General features: G+C 56.9%; 1 protein-coding gene across 6 annotated transcripts in view; it reads left to right on the forward strand.

Moving 5' to 3' along the window:
• Window positions 1–20,874, forward strand: part of AGAP3 (ArfGAP with GTPase domain, ankyrin repeat and PH domain 3) — a 56,585-nt gene that overhangs the window by 10,600 nt on the left and 25,111 nt on the right. For all 6 annotated transcript variants that reach the window (XM_070788423.1, XM_070788421.1, XM_070788422.1 and 3 more), the window contains exons 2-5: window positions 19,481–19,539; window positions 19,799–19,886; window positions 20,098–20,183; window positions 20,344–20,485. In XM_070788423.1, the coding sequence (XP_070644524.1) occupies window positions 19,481–19,539; window positions 19,799–19,886; window positions 20,098–20,183; window positions 20,344–20,485 (375 nt within the window). The remainder of the gene's footprint in view (window positions 1–19,480; window positions 19,540–19,798; window positions 19,887–20,097; window positions 20,184–20,343; window positions 20,486–20,874) is intronic.

Below are 20,874 nucleotides of genomic sequence, written 5' to 3' on the forward strand. Positions count from 1 at the left end.
CCGCTCTTTGGCAAGATGCGGGAGGAGAGGGTGGGTGTCTGGGGAGAGAGCACGTCCAGGCCCCTCTGAGTCAGCGTCTTGGTTGCGGATGGCTCTGCCCACGAGCTCCAGCATGGCTCACGTCACTTGGGTTTGGTGGTTTAGCCCCACGTGGCTGCTGCGCTGCCCTACTTAATGTCCCCGCCCGCCCCCTCTGCATCACGGCCAGATAATCCTGAACCCAATCCTGACCTGAGTGAGGGGAGAGAGGGGGCGGGAAGGGACTCTCCCATCTGCCGCTGGGCCAGCAGCGATGGTGGGCCCGACCGGAAGTGGACGTGCCAGCCGCGAACCGGGTGAATGGCACAGTCAGGGACTGGCTGACCTCTGCATATCCGCCTCGGGCTGGATGGAATAAAGTGCTGGATTGGGAGGTGTAGGCTTTTAGGGGAGAGTGAAGTCGCTTAGTCGTGTCCGACTCCTTGTGACCTCATGGACCATAGCCTGCCAGGTTCCTCCATCCCTGGGATTTTCCAGGCAAGAATACTGGAGTGGGTTGCTGTTTCCTTCTCCAGGGGATCTTCTTGACCCGAGAGTCGAACCCGGGTCTCCTGAATTGCAGGCAGACTCTTTACCGTCTGAGCCACCAGGGAATCTGCTTAGGGGATAGGGTGCTGATTGTGTAGCCAGTGGTGCAGGCCAGAGACAGTGGAAGCCACCTACGCGGGATTCAAGGTCACTGAGGAACAGCTGGGTGGATGAGGCCCCCAGCTCTTTTCTTGTCGTGGTGGGGGCCTCCTTCCAGCTCACAGAGCAAAAGCGGGCTGGGTGATCCTGCCAGCCACGTCCCCCTCAGCCGTGACCCCCGGTAGTGGTACTGGGACAAGTCACCAGCAAAGCTGCAGTGTACCCCTCACCCCATCCTGGCGTCGCAGGCAGGAGCTGTTTTTGTAAGGCTTCTTTTTCCTTCTTGGTCTGTGTTCTGTCTTTGTGCTGAGTAACATGTATATAGAACAGCGGAGAGTTCGTAAACAGACACATACGCTCAGAAAAACACGTGGAGCAGTCAGGCCCCTCTCAGCCCGAAGCCCTGGTTGTTGAATCCCTCAGGCCACTTCCGGGCCCTGAGATTAGGGAGCCCACCCCCTCCCCTCCCCTCCCCCTCTCCTCCCTCTCCCCTCCCCCTCCCCCTCCGGCTTAGAGATGAGATGCTAGTGGAACCACCCAGGAAGGAGCATCCCGATGTATTGCAGCAATAAACACCACCTCCCTTGCACCAGCTCCCTGTTAACCTTTGTCCAGGGAGCCAGCAGGGAACATGCCGATGGGCCGGGCTGGGCAGCCTTCTGCCTTCAGGAGGCCCTTGGGTAAGCCTTCCTGAGTCCCCCTCCAGCCAGCCTAGAGAAGACAGAGGTCGTCACCCTGCAGAGCTCTCTGCTCCCAGCCTGTCATTCAGAGGGGACATGCCATCCTGAGCTGGTGCCTACAGGCACCTCACCTCCCTCCCCGGTCCCCGTCACCTGCTGGCTAGGGCCCTGGGGCTGCACTCTGCTCTGTGGGCTCCGGGGGCACTTACTGCCCTTTCCCGGTGCGAAGAGCTGGGCTGTAAAGCCGCCTATCTCCAGCTCCATCGCTCTCCTTTCTGGTGCAAGGCCTTGGTCTGTCCTCCGCCCCCCATCCCCCAAGACTCCCCTGACCTGGTCCCTTGTGGGCCTGGAGCCGTGTGTGTCTCGCCCCTGCCGGTCCCGAGCTGGTATTCACCCGACTTGCTGTCTCCCTTCTGGATGCTGAGCTGGTGGCAGGCGGGCCTCGGGCCCCCAGCCCAGCAGAGACTGGTGACCGGGGCCCTCCCTGCTCGGTTCAGAGCCCAGGAGCCCTGTGGGGCCTGGGGGTCTCTCAGGGAGCCCGGTACCACCTGTAGCAGCCCGGAGCAGCCAAGGATGGGGAGAGGGGTTGTCAGGGGCCTGAGGTGGAGCTGGGCTGGGAGGAGGCCGTCTGTAGCAGGGCCCAGCTTCTTTCTCCCAGGCCTGTCCTCCCGGCGGCCGAGTCTGGGCCGTGTGCTCTGCGCCCGGCTCCAGCCCGACCTGCACCAGCATGGCCCCCAGGTGACCCCTGGAGGAGGGTGGCAGCGGCGTGTGGAGTTCTCTGTCCTCTCCTTCCTCCTCCAGGGCTCAGAGCTCGGTCAGAGCTGCCAGGTCGTGGAGAGCTGGGTGTCTTGCTTTTCAGCACGTCGGCCAACGCAGACCTTAAACACCCCGCAGATGTGTGGGGGCGGCCGTCCTTCCACCTGGCCCTGGAGGGCGGTGGGGACAGGAAGGTGGTCACATTCTAGCCCACTTTGTGACCCTCACCCGCCACCAGCGGGCCTGAGACCAAGGGAGGGACACCAGCCAGCATCTGGGTCTCAGGTGGGTGCAGGGGGGCGGACAGGCCCTGTGTGGGTGGGTGGAGGGGCAATCTGGTTGAGTCCAGGCCGAGGGCACCGGTGACATCAATACGGAGACCCTGACCCAGGTCCAAACAGCTTAACAGTGACTCGCTGAGGGGGCAGCGTGCCCGGGAGACCCAGGAGAGAGTCCTTCCTCTGTCTGCAAGGGAAAATGCGTTCTGGAGGATGAGGGGACTGGGCCGTCCAGGTCTGGGAGCTGTGTGTGTAGTGGTGGGGTACGGGAGGGGCAGGAGGGGGAGGCCCTTCTGGATTCTGAACCAGGTGCCCTGGACACTGTCACTGCCTTTCCTTCTGGTGAAAAAGTGAAAGTTGTGAGTTGCTCAGGCAAGAAGACTGGAGTGGGCTGCCATTCCCTTCTCCAGGGGGTCTTCCCGACCCAGGGATCCAACCCAGATCTCCTGCATGGCTGGCAGATTCTTTACTGTCTGGGTCGGGGAAGCCCTTCCAGTGAGTGAAAGTCGCTCAGTCGTGTCTGATTCTTTGTGACTCCTATAGTCCATGGAATTCTCCAGGCCAGAATACTGGAGTGGATAGCCTTTGCCTTCTCCAGGGGATCTTCCCAACCCAGGGATCAAACCCAGGTCTCCCGCATTGCAGGCAGATTCTTTACGATCTGAGCCCTTCCAGGGTGCCCCCTAAACTTGATCAAGGGTACAGTTGATTTCTGCAGCAAGTGGGCTATAGGTCCCAGAGCAGCTCAGCCAGGAGTGGGCTGTGTGGGGGGGTCCCTCTGCTTCTGAGCAGGAACGGTTAGGTACCAAAGATAAATCATATTTCTCAGAGAGTGCACCACGTGCCAGGGAGGCGGGTGGGAGGGGGAGCCCCGCGGTGTGCCTGGCTGCCGTGAGAGGCGCTGGGAGACACTGTTTTACCGGAGTCGTGATCGTATTAGGAAAATCGCTGGCGTCGTGTGTTTTTAAACTATTCACAAGTGCCACCCCACACTCTAGCACTTTGTTTGTGCGGCAGACGTCGTAAGAATGACAGCTTTTGCTCTGGTGCCGGGGAGCGGCAGGTTCTGGAGTAAGGGGTGGCGCATCGGATCTGTTTCCGCTGCGTGTACCCCTCCGTGCCTGCTGGTGATTCCTGAGACTGCCTTGGGGTGTTGGCGCCCCCACCTTGCAGATGAGGGACCCAAGGCCCACAGATGTGACAAAGGCAGGATCTGGACCTAGGACATCCGGTCTCACATGCCGGGCTCTGAGCCGTCACGCGCCGCTGCACCGTGGAAAAGATAAAAGCTCTGAAAAATACAGGGGGAAATCAAAAGACTATTGTCTCATCTTGGGATGAGAGGATCCTCTTAAGCCAGACAGGAAACCCGGAACTCATAGAGAGAAAGACGGACTGATTTTTTCCCCGCCCTGAGCCTTTTACTTTGGAAAATAAGCTACCTTGAGTGATTCATGGTTAACATCTATCTGTTTGCTTTCCCTCTGTCTCTCTCACACATTTTTTTTTTGGTGGAGGTGATGGTCAGTAGTTGTGGACACAATGGAGCTTTTCCCCCAAGCACTCTAGCGGGCATTTCCTATGAACAGACAGTCTTTCTACATGACTTCACACCAGGGTCATACCTAAGAAGAACAGACAGTCTTTCTACATGACTTCACACCAGGGTCATACCTAAGAAGATGAGCGAGGACTTTCAACCATCACTGGATAGCTCATCCATAACTCAATGTCCTCAGGGAACCCCCAAACGCCTTATATAACCTCTTTGTTTTCCCATGTCAGGACGGCACAGGCCCCATTGTGATGCTTTTCCCTATCACGCAGACTCTTTTTTAAAAAGTTTACTGAAGTATAGTTGATTTACAATGCTGTGTTAATTTCTACTGTACAGCAAAATGACTCAGTTAGACGCATTCTTTTTCCATTATCGTTTATTACAGAATACTGAATATAGTTCCCTGTGCTATACAGTGGGTTTCCCTGATAGCTCAGTTGGTAAAGAATCCGCCTGCAATGCAGGAGACCCCAGTTCGATCCCTGGATCGGGAAGCTCCGCTGGAGAAGGGATAGGCTACCCACTCCAGTATTCTTGGGCTTCCCTGGTGGCTCAGCTGGTAAAGAACCCACCTGCAATGCAGGAGACCTGGGTTCGATCCCTGGATTGGGAAGATCCCCTGAAGAAGGGAAAGGCTACCCACTCCAGTATTCTGGCCTAAGAGTTAGACACGACTGAGCGACTTTGACTCACTCACTAGGCTAGATTTGTTGCACTTACGAAGGCGCTCTTGGAACGGAACTTGTTCGTATGTATATAGTAAACATATATGTAGTGTTTAGTGAAAGTCGCTCAGTCGTGTCCGACTCTTTGCGACCCCATGGACTATACAGTCCATGGAATTCTCCAGGCCAGGATACTGGAGTGGGTTGCTCTTCCCTCCTCCAGGGGATCTTCCCAACCCAGGGATTGAACCCAGGTCTCCCGCGTTGCAGGCAGATTCTTTACCAGCTGAGCCACGAGGGAAGCCAGAACACTGTACTTCCTCCGTACTAGTTTGAATTTACCAAGCCCCAGATTCCCAGCCCTCCCTCCCCAGCCCCCACCCCCTTGGCAGGCCTGAGTCCGTTCTGCTTCTGTGTCACAGATATCTTTGTTTGTGTCATAGCTGAGACTCCACGTACACGTGATACCGTACGACACTTGTCTGTCTGACTCGACTTTGCTTTAGCACCACAGTCTCCAGGTCCACCCAAGTTGCTGCCCGTGGGGTCACTGCGTTCTTTTTTGTGGCTGCCGAGTGTCCCATCATGAGCCCCGCATCTCTGTCTGTTCATCTTTCAGCGGGCATTCAGGTTGTTTCCATGTCTCAGTTCCGTTCAGCCGCTCAGTCGTGTCCTGCGCTTTGCGACCCCGTGGCCCGCAGCACGCCAGGCCTCCCCGTTCATCACCGGAGCCCGCCCCGCATGTGCACTGACTGGGCTGTTGTTGACAGTGCTGCTGTGCGCACAGGGGTGCAGGCATCTGCTAGAATCAGTTTTGTCCCAGGTTCCCAGGAGTGGGATCGCTGGACCTTGTGGCAGCCCTTATTTTTGGTTTTTTGAGGAACCTTCATGCTGTTTTCCATAGCAGCTGCACCGGTGTGCATTCCCACCAGCCGTTGCCGACGGTTGGGGGGGGGGGGTCCTTTTCTCCACACCCTCTCCAGCCTTTATTATTATAGACATTTTAATGGTGGCCATTCTTACCTGTCCATCATGCAGACTCTTGAAGAGTCTGGGGCAGGTTTCTCATAGAAGGCCGTGCTCGGATTCAAATGCTGGGGCCAGCTGGTGTTATTTAACTTGTTCTTTTATCCCTGCTTGCTGCCCATGACCTGAAGTGAGGTCGGGGGGCTTTGGTGAGATCTAGGTTAAACCCTTTTGACAGGAATACCTCCTGTGGTGGTGTGTCAGGCTCTGTTCTTGGTGATGCTAAAGAGAAAATTACCAGACCTCCTCATCCTGAAGGCCCCTTGCCTCCTCCTTTGTAATTCACAGTCTGTGGCGTGAGACTTCCTCACCTGGGCCCTCACTCAGTGGTTTTCAGCGCATCGGTGACCTGAATCTGTCCTGTTGGGGTTGCCACGTGGTGGTTTTTCTCATCTGGACTTTCCTTCTGCAAGTCTTAGCTGGTATTCTTCTGTCAGTAATAGCCCTTGGCTGTTTTTAGTATCACTCTTGTCTTGTGGATATTTGTTGTCATTCAGATGTTATAATCAATTACAAAATTAACAGATTTAATTACATTTTTGTAGACTACAGTAAGAGAATTCGCTTGCCATGAACATATGCCAGATAAATGGTTAAGATGCTTGTTACACAAAGAATTCCTCTAATTTTTTTTTTTTTTTTTTTTTGGTTGCACTGGTGGGTGGTGGGATCTTAGTTCCCCAGCCAGGGATTGAACCTGGGCCTTCGGCAGTGAAAGGACAGGGCCCCGACCACCGGACCTCCAGGGAATTTCCTCCTCTAAATTGTTAAGAAAAGACTTTTAAAACCCCAAAGACAATTAGACAAAGAATAGAACCAGGTGGACAATTCAGAGAAGAGGAAATGCAAATTGTTGATGACCATAAAAAGAGGCTTAGCCTCAAAGTAATCAGGGGAATGCAGATCTGAAGAGCAAGGTACTGAGTTCCCCCTTTAGAAGTGGAAACTGAGCTGATGACTTTTGATGCTGGTGAGAGTGGCAGAGTGGGCGTTCTCATGCGTTGCTGGTGGGGGACTGGTCGGTGGCGGGGTGGGGTGGGGGTTACTGCCTCCTGTTTGGAAGGGTCATCAGGCATTATCCATGGACATGAAAAATTCATATTTTTCTTTGAACTCAACTCTTCTACTTTGGGGCATGTAACCTGTGAAAAGAACATACATAGTCATTCTTTTACATGTGTTGGTTACAGCCTTGATTGTAGACATTAAAAAAGAAAAAAAAAGGAAGCAACCTGAAGGTCCTCAGTAGGGGGAATGGCTGGATGACAGATGGAACATACATACCATGAAATATTGTGATGCTTTAAGCGTGAGTGAGGCCCATGCCCATGGGCCGGGGATGGTTGCCAGCCCATTCCATGAGCAGCTGCTCCAGCTGCCCAGGCTGGGCGTTGTGGTGAAATGCTAAGTCCAGGTCCTAGCCTTGGGGCTCTGGTAGGGAGAGGGGACACTCATTCTGGAAGCTTCCACGTGAAGGAAAGAGAAGAGGGCAAAGGACCAAGGGCAGCTTTCTAAGCATGTTGTGAATGTGCTTTTTTAAAAGTGATGATATTCACAATTTTTTTCTTCCTTTATTTCTTTGCACGGTGTCTTCACTGCTGCATGGGCTTTCTCTCGTGGTGTGTGGGCTCCAGGTTGCCGTGACTTCTCTTGTTGCAGAGCACGGGCTCTAGAGCGCCAGCTCAGTAGTTGTGGCTTACTGCTCTGCAGCATGTGGGATCTTCCCGGACCAGGGATTGAACCCGTGTCCCCTCCATTGGAAAGCGGATTCTCAACCACTGGACCACCAGGGAAGCCCCAGGAATGCGCTTTTATACCCCCAGATAAAATTCTAAAAAGGTTGGCAGAGTGCACATTTATTTGACTAGCCCCAGCCCGCTTTCTTCTTTCAGGTCCCACAGACCTGGGTTGGAAAGCTCTTGGGAGCCCTGCTCAGGCTGTGCAGTGACCCAGAGCAGCTGCAGATGGGGGACTTGGGGCCTTCAGGGCCTAGGGTTCAGCCAGGAGAGTGCAACAACAACAACCCCCTCACCCCTTGTCTTTCTCACTCACCAGGTATTTCTTCCTTCACCCAGCCCTCATCCCTCACCCAGCCCTCATCCCTCATCCCGCCCTTATCCCCAGCTGGAACAGTCTTCTGTTTCCTCTGTTTCATTTTCTTTGTACAAAAGTAGTGTATTCTCTACAGACATTTTAGGAAACAGGGTGAAACACACATTTCACAGACAAATAGAAACAGAAAAAAAAAATCACTGCAGGGCTTAACTGCCAGAGTTGGCCTCTGTCATCATTTTAACATGCTCATTTTTCCCTCTGTTTTTTAAGACAGGTCCATGTTCCCTGGTGACTCAGCTAGTAAAGAATCCACCTGCAATGCGGGAGACCTGGGTTTGATCCCTGGGTTGGGGTGATCCCCTGGAGAAGGGAAAGGCTACCCACTCCAGTATTCTGGCCTGGAGAATTCCATGGGGTTGCAAAGAGTCGGATACAACTGAGCAACTTTCACTTTCTTTTCACTTTCTGTGTTACATACAATTTTGTATCTTACTTAAAAAAAATGATCATAAGGGTTGCTGCTTTGCTAAGTAAAAGTCTCTGCCGACATTTTATTTAATTATTAATTTATTTATTTTCTGGCCGTGCCACCTGGCACGTGGGGTATTAGTTCGCTGACTAGAGATCGAACCCGAACCCCAAGCACTGAGTCTAAACCACTGGACCACCAGGGAAGTCCCCAGATGCTATTTTAAATGGTTGTGTGATGTCCCACCGTCTGCAGACACAGTCGCTGAAGCCCTCACTTCCATGTTGGTGGACACTCTGGTTCATATCACTGTTTCAGAAGTGCTGGACTTCTTTGGGCCTCAATCTTTGTGTCCACATCAGGGGGTCTCTGTTGGAGCCCCTGTGGCTTTCAGTGTGAGGAGCAGAGGGCTGAGCTTCTGGGGAAGGGGGCTCACATGCTTGCCAGCATGGGCCTCACGGACACAAAAGTCATGCCTGTTAAGGGTTTGGTAGGTGAGAAGTGGAACTTCATTTTTAATTTCTATTTCTTTAAGTCCTAAGTGAGAGTGAGCAATTTCCATGTAAATCACCCATTTGTAGTTGCTTTACTTTGTTAAGATTTTATGTTTTGTTTTGTTTTTTAAAGTGACGTCTGTATGCTTTGCATGTTGGTATGATGTTAACCCATTAGCATAGTCACATTTTTTATCCAGGTGTTGATTTCCCTTTTGGGGGTTTCCCACATGGCTCGGTGGTAAAGAATCCATCTGCCAATGCAGGAGACACGAGAGATGTGAGTTCAGTCCCTGGGATGGGAAGATCCCCTGGAGAAGGAAATGGCAACCCACTCCAGTGTTCTTGCCTGGAGAATCCCATGGGCAGAGGTGCCCGTGGGAAGGGGTTTCAGGGGTGGGGAAGGGGTTGGGGGTCCAGGCCTACAGTTCACGGGATCCCAGTCTGACACCACTGAGCAACTAAGCACGGCACAGCAGAGTCACATTTTTATCCAGGGGTTGATTTCTCTTTAGCTGTGTATTCTCTTAGGGTTTTTTTAAAAACAATTTTTTATCATTTAGGACTTCATTTTTATGCCATGAATCTGTCGATCTCCTCTCTCTGTCCTTTATATCCGAGGAGCCTTGTTGCAAATGGCATCTCTCAGGGCCTAGCACAGCGCCCCCTGCAGCTTGACTGCAGCTCCACAAAGGCAGACTCCATGGCCAGTGGGCTCCCCTCTCCCACCCCACCACTGCCTGGCCAATCTGTGCTGGGGGCGGGGTGGGGTCCGGTGGTTGGGGTGGGGGGCTGGTGGCTGAGATCCGAGGCCCCAGGCTTCAAGGAGGAGGTAGGCTGGGTGAGGCAGGCACGCAGCGGAGCGTGGATGAAGGTACCCAGGAGAGAGGTGGAAGGGACCTGCCCTTGTGGGGTCTCCAGACTCAGGATGGACGTTTGAGGAGATGGTTTGCAGGGACCCCTCCCCCTCTACCCTGCGTGTCATCCGGCTGTAGCTAATGACAGACCGAGGGGAGGGAGGCGGTCCAGCGGGGACTCCTGGTGGGCCCTGCCCGTGGCGTGAGTTCACGAAGCAGGGCAGCTCTGGCTGTGACCTTGACCCCCATGCCCTTCTCATCTCTCAGCCGATGGCCGCGTGGGGAGGCTGCAGTCGGCCAGGCAGTCTCTAAAGCTTCCTTGGAGGTGGCCTCCTGTGAGCCCCACGCGGTCACCAGGGTTCCCTTGCGCTGTTTCATGGTGATGCTGTGGCCCAGGGACCCAGGCCTCGTAGCTGATTGGTTGGCAGGGCAGGGAGTTGCCAGCTGAAGACGGACGGGGGTAGAATTAAGAGGAAAGCCAGGTCTCCGATGCCACTGAGCGTGCACAGGCCAGGCCTCTCAGCCGCCGTGGAGATGCGCCTCGTCACCTCCTACCTGCCCGGCGCCCTCAGGTGTGGTGCATCCCCCCGGCTCCAAGGATGTGAGAAGATCCTGGGCAGTGCAGGCACCTCGGTGGACAATGACCAGCTCCACAAGGTCATCTGTGAGCTGAAAAGAAAGAACATCCCAGACATCATGGCCCAGGGTGTCGGCAAGCTGGCCAGAGCACCCACTGGCTGGGGACCGTGGCTGTCTCCACTGCCCTAGGATCTGCAGAAAGACTAGAAGGAGGAGCCAGAGGAGTCAGACATAGGGTTTGGCTTATTCTACTAGAGTCCCGCTTCTCTGCAAATAAAACCCTTTTACTTTAAAAAAAAAAGAAGAAGAAGAAGAAAGCCTGAAACTGCCAGGTGCCAAGGCTCTGATTGCCATTCCCAGTCACTCTGTGATATAAGCAGACTGGTGGGACTGGGAGCGCTTGCTGGTGCTAAGCAGAAAGTGTGCATTTGAACCGGCTGCTTGGGGCTGGACAGTGGAGCCCCTGCAGGGTGGTGGGGACAGGGTGTTGCAATGTGGGCCCTGCTTTTTTATCCTCTGTAATGGGAATTCAGATGCTTTTATTTATTTACAGCTTTATTTTATTGACATAGTTGATTTACGATGTTGCATTTCTGGTGAACAGCAAGGTGATTCAGTTACACACATATAATCTTTTCCATATTTTTTTACATTATGGTTTAGTACAGGATATTGCATTCATATTGATCTTCCTCTGGAGGAGGAAATGGCTACCCACTCCGATATTCTTGCCTGGAGAATCCCCACGGACAGAGGAACCTGGCGGACTGGGGTTGCAAGTCCATGGGGTTGCAAGGAGTTGGACACGGCTGAGCGACTGAGCACGCACACCTTGAATATAATTCCCTGTGCTGTTCCCTCTCTGTTTATCCATTCTCTATATATGATAGTTTGCATCCGCTAATCCCAAATTCCCATTCCTTCCCTCTGTCACCCGGAATTCAGATGCTTTTAAACTGTGGTCCATTAGACTCTCAAACTACCTGAGTCTTTATTCTTAATAGTGTACACTGACCCTCAGCCCCCCTTTCCTTGAGACCCTGAACTTAAACATCTGTATTGGAGTTCCCAGGTCGAGGAGCAGTCCTCTGTCATGCAGCAAAAAGGGTACAAGTATTTGAATACTGTATTGCGTCTCCCCTTTATTAAAATCTTTTACTTCTATTAAAAAAAGATGAAAGCAGACCTATGAGCATGTTGATACTGCTGATAAAGGAATGAAGAGCTACCAAGTGAATGCATTGTAGAAACCTGTTGGACTGGAAGAGGCAGTTTTTTAGCTCATGGGATTCGGCTGGACCGTTGTTCAGTTCTGAAGGAAGAGAACAACCTTTAAAGACAGATAAAATGCAGGACACGTGTCTAAACTGGGATGAGAAAGCTGAGTGCCTCGAGGGGGCGTGCAGTTTGACCTTCTGAGGCCAGAGTCCCCTCGACCCACCGCAGTGAGGCTCACCCCACCTTCAGGGTCGTCGGAGGGTTCTGAGGGATTTGGGGGTGCATGCGGTGTTCCTGTCCTCTTTGGGGGAAAGCTGTTGAAAGGCAGCAGACTTTTCTCGGCGGAACACATGGTCCTCAGTTGTGATGCTTCTCAGCAGGGAGCTACGTCTTGTCTGTCTGGTCTCCCTCAGGGTTTTAGGGTGAGGTTAGGAGGCCGGTTTTTCCGGTAGTCATGTATGGATGTGAGAGTCAGACTATAAAGAAAGCTGAGCGCCGAAGAATTGATGCTTTTGAACTGTGGTGTTGGAGAAGACTCTTGAGAGTCCCCTGGACAGCAAGGAGATCCAACCTCTCCACCCTAAAGGAAATCAGTCCTGAATATTCATTGGAAGGACTGATACTGAAGCTGAAGCTGCAATACTTTGGCCACCTGATGCGAAGAGCCGACTCCTTGGAAAAGACCCTGATGCTGGGGAAGACTGAAGGCGGGAGGAGAAGGGGACAACAGTGGATGAGTTGGTTGGATGGCATCACCGACTCGATGGACATGAATTTGAGTAAACTCTGGGAGTTGGTGATGGACAGGGAGGCCTGGCGTGCTGCAGTCCATGGGGTCACAAAGAGTCGGACACGCCTGAGCGGCTGAACTGAACTAGGAGGCGGGTAGGGGGCGTACAAAGGGGACTGAGCCTTGCTCAGACTTGGTGGACAGGAAGAAAAATGAAAAAACCGCTGTCGAGTAGCTGGCTTGCTGCCGGAAAGCCTGTTTCCAGCTTTCCATGGGGGAGGGGACGCAGTCCCTGGGGAGCTCTCTGACTCCAGGACCTAGCAGCTGGGGCAGAATTCCCTGGGGGCGTCTGGGAAGGGGCGCCTTTCTCTGTGTTGGGCCCCTGGAGTCTATAGCACCTGTATGTTTTTTACATCCCTCTTAAAGTTCTCGGTAAAGAATCTGCCTGCCACGCAGGAGACCCAGGTTCAATCTCTGGGTCGGGAAGATCCCCTTGAGAAGGGAATGGCTACCCGCTCCAGTATTCTTGCCTGGAGAATCCCATGGACAGAGGAGCCTGGCAGGGCTGCAGTCCATGGGGGTCGCAAAGAGTTGGACACACGACTGAGTAACTAACAGTCGAAGCGCTAAGGATGATCCTTGGCTTGTAGATGGCCGTCTTCTCCCCGTGTCTCTTCACATCATACTCCCTCTCTGCGTGCCTCTCTGTGTCCACATTTCCCCTTTTTATCAGAACACCAGCCCACCTGAATCCAGGGGGACCTCATCTCAGGTAATCCCATTTGCAACCACCCTATTTCCAAATAAGGTCACACTGTCAAGTACCAGGGGCTAGGACTTCAAAATACAGATCTAGGGGGAACCCAGTTCAGTCCATGACAGCTTTCATCAGATTTTCAGAGAAAGACATGATCCAGAAGAGCCTCGGGATCTCTGAGGTCAGCCTCTGTGGTCACTTGGGGAAGAGATGGAGGGACTGGTAATCCACAGGCCTGAGCTGATGAGGAACTGGCTCCCGGGACCGGAGAGAAGAGGGTGCCTGTGTGTACAAGCACGGCCTGGGGCTTGGGGCCTCCAGCTCAATCCACAGGCCCGAGCTAATGGGGAATTGCTGAGGTCTCCAGCTATATTGGTCACCTGCTGCGTGCCAACTCGGTGCCAGACCCTCCATAAACACATCACTGCACAGCAACTTCAGTTGGAAGGGGGATTATCCCCGGTTTACAGAGACCCCCCCCCCCCCGCCATTGACATTCAGGGGACAGACGCGGAGCCAGTAGCTGCCAGAGGCTGAATTTGCACCCAAGTTTTCTTGGCTCCAGAGTACGTGTCTTGCCATCACACCCCTGTCCGTCTCCACTTTGGATCTGATCTCGACTGAGATTTATCTCAACAAACGTTCCCAGCCAGGGACCACTTTCGTCAGTCTGCCACCCTCCCCACAAGGGGAGCAAAAGCCAGGGTGTGCAGTTTACGCTCAGCAGCTAAGACGAATGTTCTTCATTCCTTCATTGACTCGTTGATTCATTCAGAGAATCACCACGTGCCACCTATGTGGCCCTGTTCATCTCCCTCGGCTCAGCAGTCAAGGGGCTTGATGGACCCGTGTGGCCGGCCACTGCCAGGGTCCCTACTCCTTCCCGGGCGGCACAGCTGGCAACCTCCTGGGCTGCAGGAAGATGTTTTGCTGCCACCTTGTGGTCTAGAAGACCCCAGCCGGCTGTCATCAGGAAGCTCGCCCTTGCTCGGCCCGAGAAGGACCTCCCCAGGCTCCTTGGCTCAGTGGCCTCATCTGGGCGCGCCTCCACACTTACCAGTGGATCATCCGGCAGATATTTGAGAGGGACTAGGTACAAGGTTCCATGGGATTCCCGGGCCCCAGGCCGCCCTTCTTCCTCCCACCATGGCACTGCCCCTCTGCACAGCATGCCTTTGCAGGGGGTTTCTAATTCTCCCGAGACATCCTGGGTTTCGTTGTCCCCACCACCCCCAGGCCACAGCCGCACACACAGGCGCCCTCTTCTCTCAGGTCCCAATACCCAGTCCAGCGCACCCAGCTCTAGAGTCGGCTCTTCTCCTTCCGAACTGCCTGTGCTCTGGGCTGCTCATTGCTTAGCCTCCCGGGACCCCTGTCTGTTCTCACCCAGGACCACGCCCAGGAATGAAAGAGACTGCGTCTTCAGTTCCCCCAGAACCTTCCGTGGGGTCTCTGTGCAACAGATTTAGCCTGCCATTTCTGATGACCTTAAGCACCAGAGAACTGACACGAGAGCTAGCTTTATGGGATTTCCGTTTGGTTGGTGTGGCCCTAGCCTAGAGCTTTTTAGGACTGCCCTACTTTCCTTTTGGAAAAGGCAGTGGCACCCCACTCCAGTACTCTTGCCTGGAAAACCCCATGGATGGAGGAGCCTGGTAGGCTGCAGTCCATGGGGTCGCTAAGAGTCAGACACGACTGAGCGACTTCGCTTTTGCTTTTGCTTTACTTTCCTTTGGGTTGTGTTGAGTGAGCTGTTGGCTGCTTCTCTTTGGAGTTGAGTCTTGTGAGACAGAACACAGAGACCTTGTCCATGACCAGGGGCGGTGGCGGTGGCTGATGCCAACAAGGAAGAGAGGTGTGCGCCTGCCCTGATCTCTTTTCTGGGGTCTTTGTCTGAGCCGTTTATGTGCAGGCTGGTGCCCTTCTCTGTCTAGTCTCCCCGAGTCAGGAAAGGTTTCTGGGAAGAAGAAGTAGGAAGGAGTCAGCCAGACGAGGAAGAGGAAGCTGTGCCAGGTTTAATTCTTTATTGCTCTGCTGAGGCTTCACTGCTGTGCTGGCTTTTCTCTACTTGCGGGGAGCGGGGCTCTTCTCTAGCTGGGATGTGTGGGCCTCTGTTGTTGCAGAGCATGGTCTCTAGGGCGCACCGGTTTCTGGGATTGGAGCACTTGGGCTCAGTAGCTGTGGCGCATGGGCTTAGTTGCTCCAAGGCATGTGGGATCTTCCTGGGTTAGGGATGGAACCCATGTCTCCCGCGTTAGCGGGCGGATTCTTTACCCCTGAGCCAGCAGGGAGGCCCCAGGCTCAGCATTTTGCTTGGACCAATTCTGCAGGTGCAGTGGGAGCCCAGAGCTGGTGTGTCCTCTGAGAATGGAAGGTGTTCTTTCACTTTCTGGCCTGGGCACGGCTGCCTGCCTTCCTGGAGCCTGTGTGTGTCTGTGTGTGTGTGCATGTCTGTGTGTCTCTCTGTGTGTGTCTATGTCTCTGTGCATATGTGTCTCTGTGTTGTGTGTCTGTATGTGTGTGTGTGTGTCTCTGTGTCTGTGTGTCTGTATGTGTGTGTCTGTAAGTGGGGGCCTTTTACTCTCCTGTTGCATCCTGCTCCTCTCCGCCTGAGGGTAGCCAGTTGGGTTCTAAAGCAGCTCACCCCCGTTGGGCACCTTGTCCCCTGTCCCCCTTTAGTGCCCATTTGCCTCTGATAGCTGCTGTCCTGTGCGTGCATTTTCATTGGCTCGGGGAGGGTTTAGAATGAGCCGCCTTATTCTGTGGGGGAGGGGTCATCCCATATGTGTGCGTGAGAGAGGGCAGACAGACTGATATGAACAAAGATAGGGAAGTTCAGTGTGTGAGGCTTAAACTTGGGAACGTGAGTCAGGATTCCCGGGTTGCATTCTTGTCTCCACGCCTGAAGGATCCCGGGAAGGGCTCTTCTGCAGAACCGACTATTATGTGGGGGAAATGTACCCCAGAGAGGAAGGCGCCGTCCTCATCACCATTAATAACCAGTCCCAGGAAAATACGGAATCACCCCCCGGGGCCCCGGAGATCCAGCCCGGGACTTGGAAGTTTCCAGCTCGAGGTTCCGCAGGAGCACCCAGGATGGAGGCCCTGCCTTCCTCAGGCATTCCCCCACCCCAGCCCCCTCTGGAATGTGCCACTTTTATCTTGTACTTTGCTTCTGACCAGGACCGTGGAATTCTAAAGCTGAGAGGGACAGATATGTTGGGAGTTGGGCTGGACTGGGGCTGGAGCAGACCTGGGAGTATTATGTCTTCAGAGGGAAACGCAAGCCCCCTCAACCTTGCCACTACCTAAACAGGTTTGTCCTGATCTGCTTGTGGTCCTTGTGGATTATGCTAAACTGGCCCATCTCCAGGACCCCGGAGAGGAGGACTGACGCTTGAACGGTTAGTGGAGAGCACAGCACAGCAACGACCTGTCCTCTGCCCCATCCTGGAGGAAGCCCTGCATTTAAGAGCCTGGGGCAGCCCACGAAGGGTATATGTGCTTGGAGTCAGCTTCCCACGAGGTCTGCAGTCTGCAGCTTCACCTCTGCACAGCCTCTGGACAGGAGGAGGGGGACCAGCGAGCTGGAGGAGCTGGGAGACTTCAGGGGCTCAGAAGTGAGTCACTCGTCCAGAACGATACGGTTCAGGTCCCAAGGTTATCTTCAGATTTTCTGCCGCCCTTGGGCAGGACAGCACTTATCCTAGTCCAGGTGATTTTATAGTCTTCAAGGAAGAAGATAGCCTCAGTCATTAACAGAAGAGCTGACTGAAACAACCAGCAACTCGGATTTGCAAGTTTCCCAACCTCAGACTGAGCCAAGAGCCAAGACAGGATCACCTCGTTCAGGCTCCGTGTTTTCCAGATAAGAAGCCCTCAGTGTAACTCCTGACTCATAATTTAAGCTTTTACCAGCTCCCACCCTGGTGGATCATCTGGTTCTTCCCTGGAGAAAAGAGCGAATGGCCCGCTTCTCTCCAAAACCGAGCCCAGCGCATGGTGTGCCCAGGACTGTTATTTATTTGGCCTGCTCTTAATGACAGCTCCTCTCCTACCTGCCCCAACTGAGGAGGAGCCCTGGGCTGGAATTTCCTGTTTTCTGAGGGCTCGGGGGCCCCCCGCCGCCGCCGTTCCCGGGTGTTCCAGGCCAGGCTTGCCGCCTCTCTCGGTGCTGGGCTGGCTCCCGGCCTCTCCAGGTCTGGGCTTGCCGGCTTGCGAGGTGGAGGCGTTGAGGGACTCAGTCGGCCGACACCAAGTGCCCAGAGGCCGGAGGTCCGTGCGCCCCGGCCGCGGCCCCGGCCCGGGCCCAGCCCCGCGCCCCTCGCCATGGGCCTGGCCCTCGCCCGCGGGCCCTGAGCATGGAGCGGGGCTGGCCGCCGGCGGACAGCTGCAGCCGGGAGCGGCCCGCCGCCTGCCGCCGCGCCCTCAGCGTCTGCGACTCGCTGGACCTGCACGGCGCCCCGGCCGACCGCGCCGCCTCCGCCCTGCAGGCCGCCCTGTGCGCTGCGCGCGAGCAGCCGGCGCGGCCACGGAGCGTGTGCTCTGGCGGCCCGGGGCCGCCGCCGCCCCCCACCGGCGCCCGCAGCCTGCTGCTCGGACTCCTGCGCCCGCGCCTCGGCCGCCGCGGCACCCCCGACGGCCGCGCGTCGGCTCCCGGGCCCGCGCCCAGCCCCGCGCCGAGCCCCGCATCCAGCCCCGCGCCGGGTCGCCGCAGCCGGCCTCGGGGCGCCCAGGCGCCGCGGCCCACCAGCATGACGTTCCTGGAGGTGAACCGCCTGGAGCTGGCGGCCGAGGCCGAGGGCGCGGGCGCGGGGCTGGGCCGCGCGGGGAGCTCCGGCTTCCTGCGGGGCGCCTCGCTCTGGAGCAGCCAGCGCTGGCAGGTGCTGCGCGGCGGCGGCGGGCGCAGCGCCCCGAGCCCCCGGCGCGGCCTGTCGGCGCTGAGGAAGAGCTTCAGTTTCCGCCTGCGCCGCGGCCAGGAGATCCGGCGCGCCGAGTCCGGGCTGCTGCCCCGCGTGCGCACCCGCAGCGACGGCGACGCCAGCTCCCTGGGCGCCTTCCCCAGCCGCCGCGACCTGCTGCTGGGCACCGAGGCCCCGCGCGCCGCGCCCGAGGCCGGCCGCCCCCGCACCGCCGCCGGCCTCTGGAGGCTGCTCACCAGCCGCTTCCGCCGGAGAGAGCCCATGTCCGCGCCCGTGCCGTCCGAGCCGCTGTGGAGCCGCCGGGCGGCCGCGGCCCCCGGACTCCTGGGCGCGCCGAGCGGTAAGGGGGAGCGCCCGGGCCTGGGTGTCCTCTCCGGTTGGAGTCCGGGCTTGAGGGCGAGTGTGAAACAAACCGGACACCTACCGGGAGAGGTGGGCGTGCCGTGAAGGCGAGCGGGTGGCGGGGGGGTCCGCCAGACAGGGCTGGACCAAGTGGATCAGCGCCCGGCAGGGTCTAGGGTCGCTGTTGGGTCTGGAGACGGTGGCTGTGGCAGAGGCTGGCTTCCAGGTGGGTCCCGGGAGGGCCTGCCTCCCGTGGCCCTAGCGAAGTGGAATGAGAGCAGAACGGAAGGGCCCCTTTCTCACTTTTGGAGACCCAGGAAGGGGCTCCGGGACGGATGAGACTCACTCGGAGCCCGGGCCGGCTCTGGAGGGCGGGGAGGACTAGATCAGCAGCAGCTCTAGCTCCCAGGTGAGGCTCTAAGCTGCCTTTGCAGATGAGTTTAGGGACTGGACCCGCGCGTTGTAACTACTCTTGGAGGCAGCCTGGGGAGGCGGCGTGAGCCCCGCCCCCAGAGCCTGGTCCCTGCGGAGCTGCCTGGAGCGGCCCCAGGATGTCTGTGCCAACCTAGAGGCTCAAGGAGAGGGGCTGACCCTGGCTGGGTCTCTGGGTAGCGCCCGGGTGAGGCAGGAGCTGGGGATGGACTTGAGAGGAGGAGTGCTGGAGGCGGATCTTTGAGAAAGAAAGGGTGGCTGGCTCCTGCCAAGGAGGAGCCTGGGGAGGAGGGCCGGCTGGGAGGGGCAGACAGCTCCCTGTTGGACCGGCCTCTCACCAAACAGGGCCAGGTGAAGGGCTCCGCCCTCTTTGCTCACCAGGAATGTAGTGGGTGGCCCCACCCTGCGAGGGTGAGCTGTTCGTTCTGGCTGCAGAGGCGGGCCCCCAGCCCAGCCGAGACCCACTGGAGCGGCCTCTCACCAGGCGGGGGCGCCGGTAGGGCGTGACTCAAGGTAGTAGCTACCCACTCTGCTGGAGCGGAAAGAGGAGGGATCCGGTCTGTCCAGACTGGAGAACTGAGGGCTGTCACCCCGCTGTTCTATTCTCAGAGAGCATTCTTGCTGCTCTCTAGGGAGCTAGGGGCTTCCCGGCGGCGCTAGTGGTGGTAAAGCACCCGCCTGCCAGTGCAGGAGATGTAAGAGAAGCGGGTTCAATCCCTGGGTGGGGAAGATTCCCCTGGAGGAGGGCATGGCCACCCACTCCTGTATTCTTGCCTGGAGAATCCCCAGGGACGGAGGAGCCTGGCAGGCTACCATCCACGGGCTCGCAGAGCGTCCGACACCACTGAAACGACTTGAGCGTGCGCAGGAAACTAGGGCTGAGGGTGTTTTCTGGCTGTGGCCTCTGAAAACGGGCCAGGTTGTGGAGGCCGCCGGTGCCGGATAGCCAAGGGGCTGTGCCATCCCAGCCCTGACGGGTGGCCTTCTCTCCTGCAGACTCCTTTGTGAACAGCCAGGAGTGGACCCTGAGCCGCTCGGTGCCGGAGCTTAAAGTGGTGAGTGAGTGGGAGGCACAGGCAGCCCTGGGCTGGGGGTGTGGGCTAGAGTGGTGGGCCGGCGTGACTCCCCCTGACCACCCCGGCTTCCAGTCCCCTCCGTCTCTAGGCTCGGCCTCGCCCCGCACTCGTCTCTTCCCGGTTTCTCTTGCCTTTCCCATCCTTGGCGCTGGGCCGTCTCCTCCCAGGTGGATCAGCCTGTCCTGCCGTGCCGTCTGTCTGTCCAGCTCTCTGATCGCTGCTCCTTCCTCTCCCGCAGGGCATTGTAGGGAACCTGTCTAGTGGGAAGTCGGCCCTGGTGCACCGCTATCTGACAGGGACCTATGTCCAGGAGGAGTCCCCTGAAGGTGAGCGTTAAGGGGCCGGCCCCGGGCCCTGCGGCTGCTCTCTGCCCACCCGTCCCTGTCTCCCGCTGCCTGTGCAGGGGGCTGCAGCCCCGTGTCTCTCTCCATCCTCCCGTCTTCTAGCTGTGGGTCCCTTCTCTGTGTGGCTACCCCTCCAACCCCCGCCGTGGGCTCGCTCTTGCGGCTTGGGGCCTGACTGCGCACTCTGTCCTAGGGGGTCGGTTTAAGAAGGAGATTGTGGTGGATGGCCAGAGTTACCTGCTGCTGATCCGAGATGAAGGAGGCCCCCCCGAGCTCCAGGTAGCCCTGGCCCGTGGTGCCCCCTTTTTTTCGAGGTTCCCAGCTGGGACCCCGGCAAGATCGTGTGCAGGGCGGCAGGGGGTGGGGTGGGGGTGGCAAAGTTCACCTGTGCCCAGGTGAGGTGGTAATTCTGCTCCGCCCCCCACCCCCCACCCCCCAGTTTGCCGCCTGGGTGGACGCAGTGGTGTTTGTGTTCAGCCTGGAGGATGAGATCAGCTTCCAGACGGTGTACAACTACTTCCTGCGCCTCTGCAGCTTCCGCAACACCAGCGAGGTGCCCATGGTGCTGGTGGGCACACAGGGTGAGCGGGCCTGCTCGCTGGGGCGGTGTGGCAGCTGTGGGTCCCCATGGGCCGGCGTGAGAAAGCCTGGCCCCCTACCCGCCTCTGCCCTCCTGGCGCTGATCCAACCCTTCCGGTGGGCCACCCCCACACCCCCACTGTGAGCAGGCACCTCCTCTCTGCCCCCACACAGCCCGCCGGCTGTGACCCTGCCGTCTGTGTGATGGCCGTGTCCCGCAGCACTCTTTGAGGTGGACACACAGGGGGCTGGCTCATTTCCACTCAGTGAGTCGGCGGCAGAGCTGGAACGAGGCCCAGACCCCCGTATTCTCGTGCTCTGTGGTGTCCACTACCCGGGCTCTTGGCCCACCCCACCCTCTGACCACACGGCCCAGCGTCAGCCGGCTGAG

The sequence above is a fragment of the Bos indicus genome, chromosome 4 (assembly GCF_029378745.1).
Source record: "Bos indicus isolate NIAB-ARS_2022 breed Sahiwal x Tharparkar chromosome 4, NIAB-ARS_B.indTharparkar_mat_pri_1.0, whole genome shotgun sequence".
Lineage (NCBI taxonomy): Eukaryota > Metazoa > Chordata > Mammalia > Artiodactyla > Bovidae > Bos > Bos indicus.